The 13,335-nt window shown below is 42.9% G+C and overlaps 1 protein-coding gene across 6 annotated transcripts in view; it reads left to right on the plus strand.

Annotated features, from left to right (window-relative positions):
• The window catches only part of bahcc1a (BAH domain and coiled-coil containing 1a), a 62,217-nt gene that overhangs the window by 19,079 nt on the left and 29,803 nt on the right, over nucleotides 1–13,335 (plus strand). For all 6 annotated transcript variants that reach the window (XM_075453179.1, XM_075453184.1, XM_075453183.1 and 3 more), the window contains exon 3: nucleotides 10,378–10,560. In XM_075453179.1, coding sequence (XP_075309294.1) covers nucleotides 10,378–10,560 — 183 coding nt within the window. The remainder of the gene's footprint in view (nucleotides 1–10,377; nucleotides 10,561–13,335) is intronic.

Here is a 13,335-nt window from a genome sequence, read left to right on the forward strand (position 1 = left end):
AGGGAGGCAAGAGGATGGGAGGACAAGGGAGAACAGGACATTCCGACAAGTCATAGTTAGCAGTTGAATGCTGGGATGTTGATTTATGTATGGTTTTGATGGAGGGAGGGGTGAACCTGTGACTCTCCATAAAACAAGACGCTCATTGCGCTCCCAGGCCTCAGGAAATCTAAAGGATGAACAAGAGCAGAGAAACGGATCGCAAATGGGACATGGGAGAGGGAGGAAATGTGGATTCTGAAAAAAATGAAGAGAAAGTGTTTCCATTTTGAAGCATGTGACTGACGCCAACTGAGGAAAGAGAGTGAGGTGATGAAGGAAGACAGAAATATGGAGCTAAGCAGCAGGGGAAGGAGAGTGATGGAGAGGGTGTGAGGACCGAAAGGGAAAACTGAGAAGGGAAATGAGTGATGGGGCTTGAAGGAGCAAAAGGAGACGAGACGATAAAAGTGAAAAAAGGAAGACAGCAGGCAAAATCTGCCCCAATGAATAGAGCTGCTTGTAGATTTATGTGGTGTTGTGGGTATCATTATACATCAGCAAGAGTGGATGGGGAGACTGAAGCAATGTGACGCCTATGTAGTTGTGTGTATTTATCTGTATATGTATTGCTGCACACTTTTATTCTCCCTCCACATGCTGCTCATGTCTCTTCCAAAGCAAACTGACTTCTGATTTCGACAGAACACCACTGGCCTGTGGTGAGACATCCACCCACATCCACACTCCACTTTTCCAAAGTCTATCTACCTAGCACCGCTGGTTGAGAGAAGAGAGGTTCAGACCACCCAGGACTGGGTAGTCAAAGTACTGCTTTGATGTGGCACAAGCATATGTGCAGTGCATGGTTACAATCATGGCTAAAACACACTTGCAAAACATAGTTTTACTGCCTCCTGTGCAGCTTCATTACTCCTCGTCACTGGAGCAGTGGGATGCTCAAAAAGACAAAGACGGAGAGTGAGGGAGAGGCAGCCACCTACTGTGCCAGGCAGTGCCAGGCTGAAATACTGGAGCCGTATGGTCAGCCTCAGGGAGGGGAAACCTGCCCAGTATAACCACATCTCAATTAACCAATTAAGTTCAAAAGTTAAAAGGGGAGTAATTAGAGAGTTTAATGCTGAGTATTTGTTTTAATCTGCCTTTTTCCCACTACCAGGCATGTCTGTGTCCGTGACCTGGCTGGCTGAGCTTTGGCTGAAACATGACAGGCACGCAAACTACTGTTAGTCACCCATCCATCCCCATGGCCAGAACATAAAACCAGCAGATTTAGGCAGATCAGTCATCAGCTGTAAAACAAACCAGATCCAGAGCATTCCATCTGATGTTTCCAGTTCAACACGTGGAGCATGAAAATCCCATTTTTAGATCTGCAGTCTCAGCGAAAGAATATTCAAGAACAGACTTTTTAGCCATATCCAATGTGGCTATTTTCTCTTTGCCTCATTTGGAGTCCTGCAAATGGTGTTTAATAGATGCCAAATGAGAGGTTTAGTGCCTCACTATTGGCCTGTTGGAGTCTCTTTTTAACAGCATCATATTAAATGACTTGTGTTTAGGACTCGAGGCTACAGCTTGCTCCTCTTGCTGACAATAAGCCTCCGGCAGAAAGTGTTTGTGACTTACCGCTAAGAGTATAAATTTTATACTTGTGTTTAAGAGGAGAAGAGAGGCTGCTTGATTGGCTGTTTCCACCAATAAAATATATGTGGCCTGTATGACACAGTTGTAGAGAAGCTGCTTTGAGCCCTGAAGCCAAATATGTTTAGAATCCGGCTAACAGCCTGATAGATAGAGGTAAAAAAAAAATCCCTCTTTGACTCCACTTGTTTTCCAACAGGGATATCTTAATGCTCTAATTTTGGGGGGAGATTTACAAGAAGACTGTTGCAGTTGAAGTTTCTGAATGGTTGATTAGCTGTTTGTGTTTCTGCATGTGTGTTTGTGTGTGAAATAGGTGGGAGTGAGAAAAGGTCTTGGATGTCAGGATGCAGTTTGAGAAGTGAAGGACTCCCCTGATGTATGTGAGGCCCTGGAGGATTCCTCTCTCCTTCCTCTCGTCCTCCTACTCCTCCTTTCTTTTACCCCCCTTACACTCGTCTCTTCCTCTGTTAGATCCACAATGCTGGGAAGAAATGTGTCATTAACAGGGGAGACCAAAATAATGTTTATGGGCTCAAGCAGTACTGAAATCATTTTCCATATCAGTGCAACTCCATGGGCCCTGTGGGGGGAGTAAATCTGATTTTCTTCTCCCTGTGCCAATGGGAAACATCATGGGAAAGAAAACAGATTGGATTGTTAGAGAGATGGCCCGATGCAGCTGTGGGCGGCTCTTTTGGTGTTTGGGTGTGTTGCTTTGTGTTTATAAGGGGGAGTGTGTCTATCATGAAAGAGAAAAAGGACTAAAAATGGACAGGAATGAGAGAAAGCAAAATAAAACACAAATGATAGCATGCATGTGTGGATGAGAATTTGAGATGAATGAGCCTCGCTATGGTCATCAAAAATTTCATGCCTCAGGAATAAAGGGTTGGGACGCAACAAACAGCTCTCTTGTAACAATGGGTCATTGAAAACGCACGCTCAAGTTTGGACACAAAACAAACGGTCTCCCTTGAGGAGTGTTTAACTGCCCTGTTTATGGTACAAAGAGTAAAATGTCATGTCTTTTGTGCCCAATCTGAAACAAACACTTGGATTTTATCCACTTATCCAAGATACAAGAAAGGGATTGGTTTAGTCTGAAGCACAGAGGGAAATTGAATCAAGTAAAAGGCTGATGGAAACAGTGTGGTGCTTGGAGAGAAAACACTTTGTACTGAGAAAACTGCATTGGACTAATATGCACTTCCTGTGACATCATTAACATTAAGTTCTCAGAGAAATGAGGAACGGAAAGCAGTGTGTAGCAATTTTTGTGTTGTGACATAGCTTTCTTGTTTGTGCTATTAAATCTGTGTTATGGGAATGGCGACTGTGCATGACCGAACAGGTGGGTGTAAAAGGAGGGTAATGGGCCTGGAGCTCATTTTTCCTGGCCTGGTGCTGCTGCTGTTTCAAATCTGTCCTCCCACCAACTGTATCCCAGTCTGGAATGTGTGCTTGTTCTCCACAGATGAGTCCAGTGACTCAGCAAACAGCTTCATTTTTAAATGGATCACAGCAAACGCACTTTAGCAGGCCCAAACTTTTACCTGATCCCAATGTTAAACTATTAATTTGCCATCTGCTCTAGCTTTTTCATGTTCAATTAGTATGGTTACACACACAGCTAAGACAAGCTGATTATAGATCGACTCGGTCAGTTAATTGGTCCACCCTATCCCAGTGTACATGCACAGAAGGGGAGGGAGGCATTCAAATTACTAACTGAAGTACAAAAGTTTTTTCCAAGATACCTGAATGGCAATTTTGTCAGAAGATGCTGCAGTAATAAAATCAGTGACAGTCTGGAGATGCTTTAGGCAAATTGACACGTAAGACTAAGAAACTACTTTTAAGTTACAATTCCTGCTGTGGTCGGCTGTCTGACATAAACAACTGAAAAATATGTGAATAAGAGAAGTTTTATTGGGAATTTACCCGATTAAAACAGATAGAAGTTCGGTGCATGTGCAGAGCACCTTGACCCATTTGAGACTACTTTAGCATTTACATATACAGGAGTGATTCCATCCCCAGCCATATCATTTGGGTGTGTTATTCAGACACAATTTAGTCAAAAAATTTTTCCGACTAACATGTTTAGAAGCACTTTAGATTTAGTCTGACTAAAATAATATTTTGATTATTTCTAGTTTCATGTTTTAATTGCATGAAACCTTAGTTCTGGAATTTGTCTCTTCACCCCTGCTTCTTCCTCCTCAAAACCTGTTATCCACATTGCTCAATCCCTTATCCAGCTCTTACCTAGACAGTCAAATCTTATTGTCTCCTAAACGATATACTTCCTGAGCTGCTCCATGGCAAGTAGCGGCGAAGGTGCTGTATGACCTCTTTATTTACAGTGCCCATTAAATGTTTCTTCAGCAGGAACTCTTCCAGACATTGCTATCTCTTTATGTTGGCCACTTCCTTCCCCCGGCACCACTGCTGGCACCAGAGGACCTGGTGAGAAATCTTTTTTTAATAGTAATAATCCCCTCAGAAAAGGAGGCTTTATTAATGTTTAATTGTGAATGCACAACATTGAGGAGGATGGCAGGGAAGCTGTACACGTGAAAGCTGCTTTGTCATGGTCAGGAAAGCTGGTATTAGTTTACAGACTTCTGTACAAATTATGAAATATGACAGAAAAGAAAAAATAGTTAGTGCTTGAATAGGTGTGTAGATAGTTGTTTTTTACATCTCTCCACCACAACCTGAACAGAATATTCCTTGAGAGCATTAGTTCCTGTTTTCTCTGTGGCATTAAGGCCTAATTGGATCCACTGTTGTTTTCCGGCTTCATGCCAAGCTGGCTGAAGCTGGTGGTGGTGGTGGTGAATCGGCTGACCTCTCCAAGCCAATTTCATTTGCATATTACTTCTGAAAAAAAATTAGAAATAAAAAAAAATTCCAGACTCTGCTTCACCCTGTCATCACTTCAATAGTGAGCAAGTGGCAGACCACGAAGCCACTCTGCAAACACAGGCTGTCAACTTCAGCAAGACCACTGCCATATGGACACACAACGACACACAGGCTCACATATGCTCAGCAGCTCCCACATGCTCTCAACTGCTCTTTCACTTTGAAAGTTTCTCACAGTTTCTCACAGTTGCTCATACTCTTATCAACTCTAAACTCTCACCTCTCGCCACTCTGCTGGATGTTGCCCCGTATCAAAGAGTCTTTCTCACTCTCTTCCTCCATCTTTCCTCCCAACTGTTTCTCCCTTTCCACTTCGCCCACCCCCACACTGACCACATCCACTAAGCTCACTCCACAGGCACGCAGTGTGGAGAGTGTCGGAGGCGTGCGCTCCTGGCACTTTCCCCCCACCCCTGCACTGGGCTCAGATCCAGCACTACACTGCTTGCATGTTCCCTCTCTCACTCTCACTTCAGTGCGCTTCTTGATCAGACCAACCTCCTACTGCCCACTCCCTTGGCCACACCAGCTAGGAAAAAAAACAAAACAAAAAAACCTTGCAACAGTTGTCCGAAGTAATGAGGAATTTGGCTACCAGTTGCACTAATGTTTTCAAGATGACTTTGACTGTTCGAAGGAAATCCCCCCACTTTAGTAGCCATTTCAAATTCCTGCTGTGTTTTATTGTGAGGAAGTAGGCGCTGGGTTAGTCAGCGGCCCTTCAGGGTAGCATGTGCAGTCTGTCTGGGGTTGCTGTTGTGTACAGATGCTCCATCCAGTCCAGTTTTTCTATGTTATTGAAGGGTCTAAAACTTAGTTGTGTGGTTATGAGTGAATGTATGTGTGTGGAACGTCTGGCTGGCTTCTTCCTGGGTGTCTGAATTCCTGGGCATCAGGAGGAAGGTCTGATGACAAAGACACTGAAGTGGGAGTGAAACTCGTGTACCAACAGGTATCCAGCTCAGTATGTTTTTGCTTGGTAAGTCAATATTCTCATGCCTGTTTCCTAACTGTTTCTGTCTTCATAGTCTTCTCCTTGCTTTAGGGGTTCCTTTCTTACATGGATCAAGGGGTAACAAGACTAACTATTGAAATTCACTGGTTATTATCTGACGTGTGTGTGTGTGTGTGTGTATATATATATATATATATATATATATATATATACACATATACACAATATTTAGTTCTTGAAGCTTACCAATACATATAATGTTGCCTTGTCTTGTAATGAGAGAATGAAAGCAGTCTCAGCAACAAGTACTACAACTAACCGCTGGTTCTAAGAATATAAAGACAGCTTTAGCTTCTTTTTATTCACCTGCTAATAAGGGTTTTATTTATGTAAAGATTTGTGTTTTGGTAGGGAGAGAATGTGGGCTATAATTATTTAGGGTGTGTTGAACAGCCTGACTGCCACAGGGCACTGCCCGATTACTGTGCAACCTCCACTGCCTTGTGTTTCCTGACTCTGTCCGAGAAAGGAAGTTTTATAAGCTAGTTGTGTGCATGTGTCTTTGTGTGTGCTTCTATTCCCTGATATTTTTTCTTTTTATATTGTCTCTCTGGCACTTGCTGATCACTGAGCTGTGGAGAGCAGGTTGATGCAGTCACACCTGCAATTTTCCCTCTGTCTCTCATCCGTAGTCACTATCACTTTCACCTCTCACTGTCTGTCTGATGTCCTTGTCTAGACGGCACGTCCATCCGTCCCTTCAGGCAGCCGTCTGACAATAAGACAGAGTTAAATGCTACCTTAGCTACCATTTTTCAAGAGCAGAGAAGGAAATATGATGCACTGTGAAATTCTTGTGAGTATAGTTGTTGAGCTGATTGTGTGTGAGCACGTGTGTATGAATGGGTGTGTCTTTCTTAGGGTGGAATTTTTGGTCTAATTCCCAGCATTCAAAAGAACAACATGTTGTGGGTGGGTGCTTGTCTTCTCAGCTTTTTTTTTCCCATCACTGCTTGGCCCACATTTAGACGAATCCCTATACATCCTATTATTGTATAATTCCTTGTTGAGACACCAAACAACCACTCACCCTTGAGTTATATTAATCAGTAGAGGGGTTAACGGAGTAGATTAGTAACTCAAACAGGATAAAGAGGATGGCACCTCCTCTTTGCAGCCTAACAATTGAGACCAGATTAAATTCCATAGAAAGGTGAATTTGTGTACATGCGTGAGTGTGTGTGTGTGTGTGTGTGTGTGTGTGTGTGTGTGTGTGTGTGTGATTACAACTGTGGCTTGGGAGGGGTGTCAAGGTAGACTGGGATGGCTGTTGTTGCTGAGCTGCATGCTGACCAAGTGCATCTGCCCACTGTTGTTGTAATGCCTACTTGCCTCGAGCGCCGTTTCTCTTTCGTTCCCATGACAACTGGGCCTTCATTCTCCTGCTCCGCCTCCCAGCCGGCTGCTCACTCTGTGCTGTCCTCAGGGCCCTCTGGCTCCGCATTACTACATGTGCATGCATGTGTTTTTTGTGGGGTTTTTTGGGGCACAAACCGGTCTTCGCCACCCACACTGGACAGAAACAGTAGCACTATTTACTGGTTTTGTTTGTGTTTGTACATTTCAACAAACTAGAACATAACTGTAAGTGCACGTCTCAGGATGAGATGTTTAGATGTCAGAGAGAGAGGTTGGGTTCCTCAATCCTAGTGTTCCCCTCTGCTTTAATTCCCTAATAGGATTAATCTCCATCGCTGTCAGGGATCGGCGCCGATTAGGATGCACATGACCCGATTTTTTTTTTTCTTAAGAACCCATACAAGTGCACTGCTGGCAGCATTTGAGATCTGGAGACATGAATAAGCATGATTCAAAAACTAAAAAGACATTTTCAGAAAACACATCATTTTTACTTGAAGCTGGTGAGGTGGTTTAAAGCTTGTATCACTATCACCAGTTAATAAGCTATAACAGTTGTGAGTGAGTCCAGTACTGGTGCAATCATTCCTCAGACCTTCACTTTTTCTGCGTCGCTTGGCTTGGCACCCAAACTGAGACTTCCCCAACTCAACTATGGACCAACCAACTTTCGCAAAATGTGCTTTCTCAACAACACCTCTGACACATTAAATAGGTTAAGGAAGAGCATTATTGCACACATTCTTAGATTTAATTATGGTATAACACATTATATTTGCAGCATTGTGCAAGGTATTCATCATGAGGTAAAAAGCAGACTTAACACAAAGGATGGGATCATTTGCTGTGACTGACTGTAGAGTCAGCAACCATTGTGACAGAGGTGAAGGTCAGTGTATTATTATGCTGTACCTGCTTAAATTCAGATTGTAAAAAATGATTCTCACAGTACAGATGCCACACCCAAACTGAGAGGTCTGCTCTGGGTGTGTTGATGGAAGAGCTTGAAGTATGATCTGAACATTTAATTCAGTCTCCTTCTACCCTAAGACCAGCTTAAACTTCAAAGATCTTCTTGACTGACATCTAGACATCCTCATTTTATGTTTTGTCCTTCTCCTTTCATGGTCTTTCTGCCAGAAGTTCTCTCCTCTCTGGGTTTGTTAATAGGGGCTTCATGGCCTCTCTGTGTCACTCTATGTCTCTCTTACCCCTTGTCTCTCTCTGAGGAATGGCTGTTAATAATGCAGGAGGATTAGCTAATTTATGTGAGCTGGAGGCTCTGAGGAAAGCTTGGGTTCCTGGGGGCAACAGGCAGAAAGACGAGGAAGGGGAGGTGAGCGTGTGCACTGTGGAAGGCGATGGCATACAGGAGCCCTAGGTGTCTGAATGATGGAGGTTGGATGTGTGCCTAGTAAGCACACTACCCCCCCACCCACCTCCCGTGTTCTCCACAGGGATTGGGTGATTGGAGGTGGCAACAGAAAAGGAAGGAGAGGATGAAAAGGAGAAAAACACAGCTTTTGTAGTGTGCCATCAGCCTGCTTCACAATGCCCCCCGTCAACACATACAATGTTGCTTTGACTGCTACGTTCTCCTCCTCATTAATGTACACTTTTGTTCTGCAAATAGTTGAAATTGTAGTGTATGTTGTCCATTATATGTAAGCATTTTAAGATTTTGATTATGGAATGGCTTCAAACTCCAAACAAATGATGTAACTTTGACAGAAAACAAAACACTTAGAGAGCAAACGACAGGGACAAGGAATGGCAAATTAGTTTCTTTTCTTTTTGTCCGATTTTCTTGTGTAACAAAATCTCAGATGCTTCCACAAGCATCTCATAGAAAAACATGTAAGAACACTGACAAACTTTGTTTTTCTTTTAGGGTAGTTTTTTTTTTTTTAGGTAGAGAGCTGTACATTTGGGGATCATGGGGGATTTCCAATTGTTTAGGGCCGTGGTACCAAGTGTGGCTGAGGCGCGTGAAAATGTGCCTCTGCGCCTGCAGCTGATCTGTGTGTATGCACGTGCGTTTCTTTTTGCCCCTGTGCTCTGCCCTATGAGCCAGACTAGTCTGTGCAGGTGTGAGAGGCAGACTGATGGGTTATCCCTCCTGCGTGCCTAGAGGATGTGCTCGCTCACTGCCTGGCTGATTAAGACTTCCACACAGTTGTTCTCACACTCCCAGAAAAGGATCGATTCATGTTTGGACCTATTCATGCTAAAAAGAAAATCCAATCAAATGGTATACCTTGTAAGAACAGCTGTCATGAGAGGCTGATAATTAATTTCTTTTTGTGCCTCTCACCACTACTTTTGCAGCAGCTAATACATTAGTGTATGATACACTAATGTGTGTGTGTCTTTGCAAGTAGGTGCATGTGTGCTCTCGTCTAAGCAATTTCATACATATGCATGAGACTTCATGGTGGTGTGACTTGCGAGAAATGAATGAGAAAGAGCCGGGCACCCGGGCCCCTCACTCAAGTGCACTAGCGGGCACGTAATGGGAATGCAATTTAAGCAGTGGTTAATCAGTGTGTTTTCTCCAGCTTGCCCAGCAATGCATAATAGACAATCAGCCCCCAGTCACATGGGCGTTGCTACAAATGGTCAATTACTCATCATAGTCTTGTTAAACACACAGTTCAGCCAGCCAGGGACAGATTGCTCTGCTGGTGCCATCATTATGGTGAAGAACAAAGCAAAGCAATGCTATGTGTCAGAAAGAAATGGGGACAGAGGAAAGAAAAGAAGAGACAATGAGGATTTGCAAGAGGCAGAAACATGGTTTATTTCTGCTCATCAAAATGGGGAAGAGAACAGAGGAAATGGCTATTGTGACAAAGCAGAGGAAGGTAGAAGAAAAAGGAGTGAAACACAAAAATGAAACCAGAAAAAAACACCGTCAGAGTCATGCAGAGAAACTCAAGACTGAAGAAAAAGGAGAAAAAGAGGAGGTGAAATGGAGCAAAGCAATAAAAGAGATTGAGGGCATGAAAGTGAGAGATGGAGAGAACAAGATAATGGAGGGAGGGAGAGAAATTGAGAAAGGGACACTGGGGAGCTGGAGCAAAAGTGTGTGAGAGCGAGAGGGAGAGAGCCTGAGAAAGTGTGTACTCAGCTGTGAGATGAGACCTCTGTCTGCCCATGGGGAGAGGTGGTGTGAGGGGAGAGAAGACGAGGGGAGAGAACTCTGCTGACAGTGAGGGGGAGGCGAGTCCCCCACACTCTCTCTCTCTCTCTCTCTCTCTAACACACACTCTCACTCATTCATCCTCTCCCAAGCTTGATGGTTTCAACTAAAGAGCCATGGACACAGATTTAATGCAAATGTTCGGTCATAATCATGGTCACAGTGCACTCCTCTAATTCTAACCTTGTTTTCTCTCTTACCTTTGTCTATTTTGGGAATGCAGGCAGTGGACTGATGGGCAATTCTTCCGCCTCCTTCATGGGGACCTTTCTGGCCAGTAGTCTGGGTTCCCCCCCATCCCACCCGTCTCATCCCTCCCGGCCACCCTCCTCGCCCTCTTCACCCTCCTTCCGAGGCGGACCCCACTCAAGCGCCTCACAAATCTGGTTTCCCCATTCACATGAAGGTACTTCAATGCACAGTCTCACCTCATCACCTGACCACATCATCTGAATAAGGCAATATTCATGTCTTGACTGTATAGGAGACAGACTTTTGCAGGGTGTATTGTGACTCTGATATTATATTTTTTCGTGGCATGTTAGGTTTTCACTGGAGTACAGTTTGTAATAGCAAGATCTGGGCTCTTAGCCTCTTATTTATGCACGAAGAGAGGGCTGACATATTTAGGATGGAGCCCTGTACCATGGCTTCTAGATGCAGACACAGGGTCAAAAGTTCATCCAAAAAGAATCTTGTGGTATTCCATTCATGTCAGCAGAAATGACACACCAGACTCTCTGAGGCAGCACATGTGAGCCAGTAAAAAGTTGCAGTGATCACAAAGCTTTTAGCTTGAGTCTCTATCACAGTTTAATAGGGGAGTTCCCACCCGACACTTGGTATTACGAAAACCTGACTACACAAACGTGTGCACAGCCAGGCCAACATAAACACACAAACTAAGTTCAGCACCTTACATTTCTTCTCAGATGCAGCCAGGAAGTCAGACAGGGATAAAATAGAGAGATTAGTCAGGTTGGGAATTTTGGGAATTCACATGCCTGGAATGGCAGATAAATGTAAAACCTATCCACCCACTGATATATGAATGCAAGGTCTGCTTTGCTGTGTCTTCTCTTCTGTCACTTTTAGATTTACATGTCCATAATCTCTTTTCTAATTACACGGTGTGATGGCCACCCAATGTCATCTACAGAGTCGGTCTCTGAAGTTGATAGATTCTTGCCATGTGAACGTTTTAGTATTTATTTATTTTTGTAAGACTATTCCTGCTGCTGGTTTATAAGGGCATGCCGGTGGAGTGTTTTTGATGATTTGTGGTCACTCACCGGCAGCGGCCCAACTGTACGATATGCGGCCATGGCTAGGTACATTATAGCTGAGATGCTAACGAAGTGGCACCCAATGTCAAATTACAGTGCATTGTGGGGCAGCACTGTCACAAACCAAAAGGATTCAACAAAATGGTGCTTCTCTTTATACTGTACATACTGCTTGCTATATCCCTACACTTGCTCAGATTGAAAGAGAAGAAATTATACAAACTCCTACCAGGCATAAATAAGTACTTTATCTGAAGAATGAAAACAGTCAGACTTGTTGATTATTATGAAATAGTGAAAGAATCATGAATACTTGACCCGGTCCCCTTAACTGCACTCAAGGTCACAGATAGGCTCTTTTTTTTTTTTAACCGTGTCTTGGTGGTGTAACTTTCAATACGGCTGCAGAGCTTCACAACAAGTTTGTCATCATTTCTGCCCACTAAAGTTTGTTTCAGAGTTAATACTGTGCTAAATTAAACTTTACAGCTGATATCTAAGTTACCTGTTTTCTCTTCAGGTGCTATCTGTTGGAATCCTGGCTGAGAAACTATAAAATACAAGCATGCATTTGCTACTTTCAAATAAGAAATTCTTTGACCCAACACCTGATTGAGATTGAAATAAAAAGTTAATTACTTACAAATTGAGACACACCCCACATCTGCTACAGAATTTCAAGGAAATCCATAACTTTTTGAGTAGTCCCGCTAACAAGGCAAGGCAAGGCAAGTTTATTTGCACAGCACAATTCAACTACAAGGCGATTCAAAGTGCTTTACAGATACATTAAAACAGTAGAAATAAAAAGCATGATTTAAATTTTAAACAAAAAAAAAGAAAGAAATAAGAACAATAGATAGAATCAGATAAAATCAGTAGTTAAAATGTGATTAAGTTTTGAAACTCAAGCTTCAGATTTGGAGCTTTATTCAAATCCAGCTGAAAATAGGTGTGTCTTCAACCTGGCCTTAAATACACTGACTGTTTCACAGACAAACTAACTAAATAAAATCACCTAATTTCCTTGGCAGAGGTAAAGATTCTCTTCAGTTGTATAGATAGAGGTTACTACTAATGGCAAGACGGGTCTTTAAGTTGGTGTACCAGCAACTAAGGAGAGGTTTCACACAATGGCCACCCACATCAGTCACTAAAACAAACTCCAGTGTGACCTTACGTTGTCAAGCTTTTATTGAATTTGTTAACCTCAGTAAAATCAACTTTCTCTTCTCCAATCATCTAGATTTCAAGTTCTGGCCCTCAGAGGCTGAGTCTGTTGAGAGACAGAAGCTACTGTTTGAATAAACCTGGAGAGGGGACAAATAGATCCAAATTGGATAGGAAACAAGTCAGAAACATTTTCCCTCCTGGCTCATTTTGTAAGACTCAGTGTTTGCCTTACCTTATATTCTCAAGGTTTCATTGTCAAACATTTTCTGGAAAAGTAAAATATTATTAAGAGTGATGATGATAATGCCAAGCCTAATAAAAGTAATGGAGGTGATTATGACTGGGATTATTACTCAGTTGGTAGTGGAGGCCATTATCTCTATTGCAGTTTAATTGCATATAACGCACTAAGAGCATGATTGAATCCAGACTGTTCATCAACCACATTCAGCTGTTCCCTCCTCAACATAATTGCATATTGTCTTTTTCCTGTTTTGCATAAAAAGCAAGTCATCAAAATGAGCGGCACAATTACTCAGACTCTCGCATCCTCTCTCTGGGTGTCAGCAGCACCCCACCAGCAGCAGAGAAGGCACTGACTTGTGTGCGTGTCAGCGCATTGGCGTCTCACTTATAACTGAAAGATATGCTGTGGATTTTTCATTTTTCCTCAGTATGCTTTTAAAGTAGTTGGTTGCATGCAAATCCAAGCGTTGCTGTTC

The sequence above is a fragment of the Odontesthes bonariensis genome, chromosome 21 (assembly GCF_027942865.1).
Source record: "Odontesthes bonariensis isolate fOdoBon6 chromosome 21, fOdoBon6.hap1, whole genome shotgun sequence".
NCBI lineage: Eukaryota > Metazoa > Chordata > Actinopteri > Atheriniformes > Atherinopsidae > Odontesthes > Odontesthes bonariensis.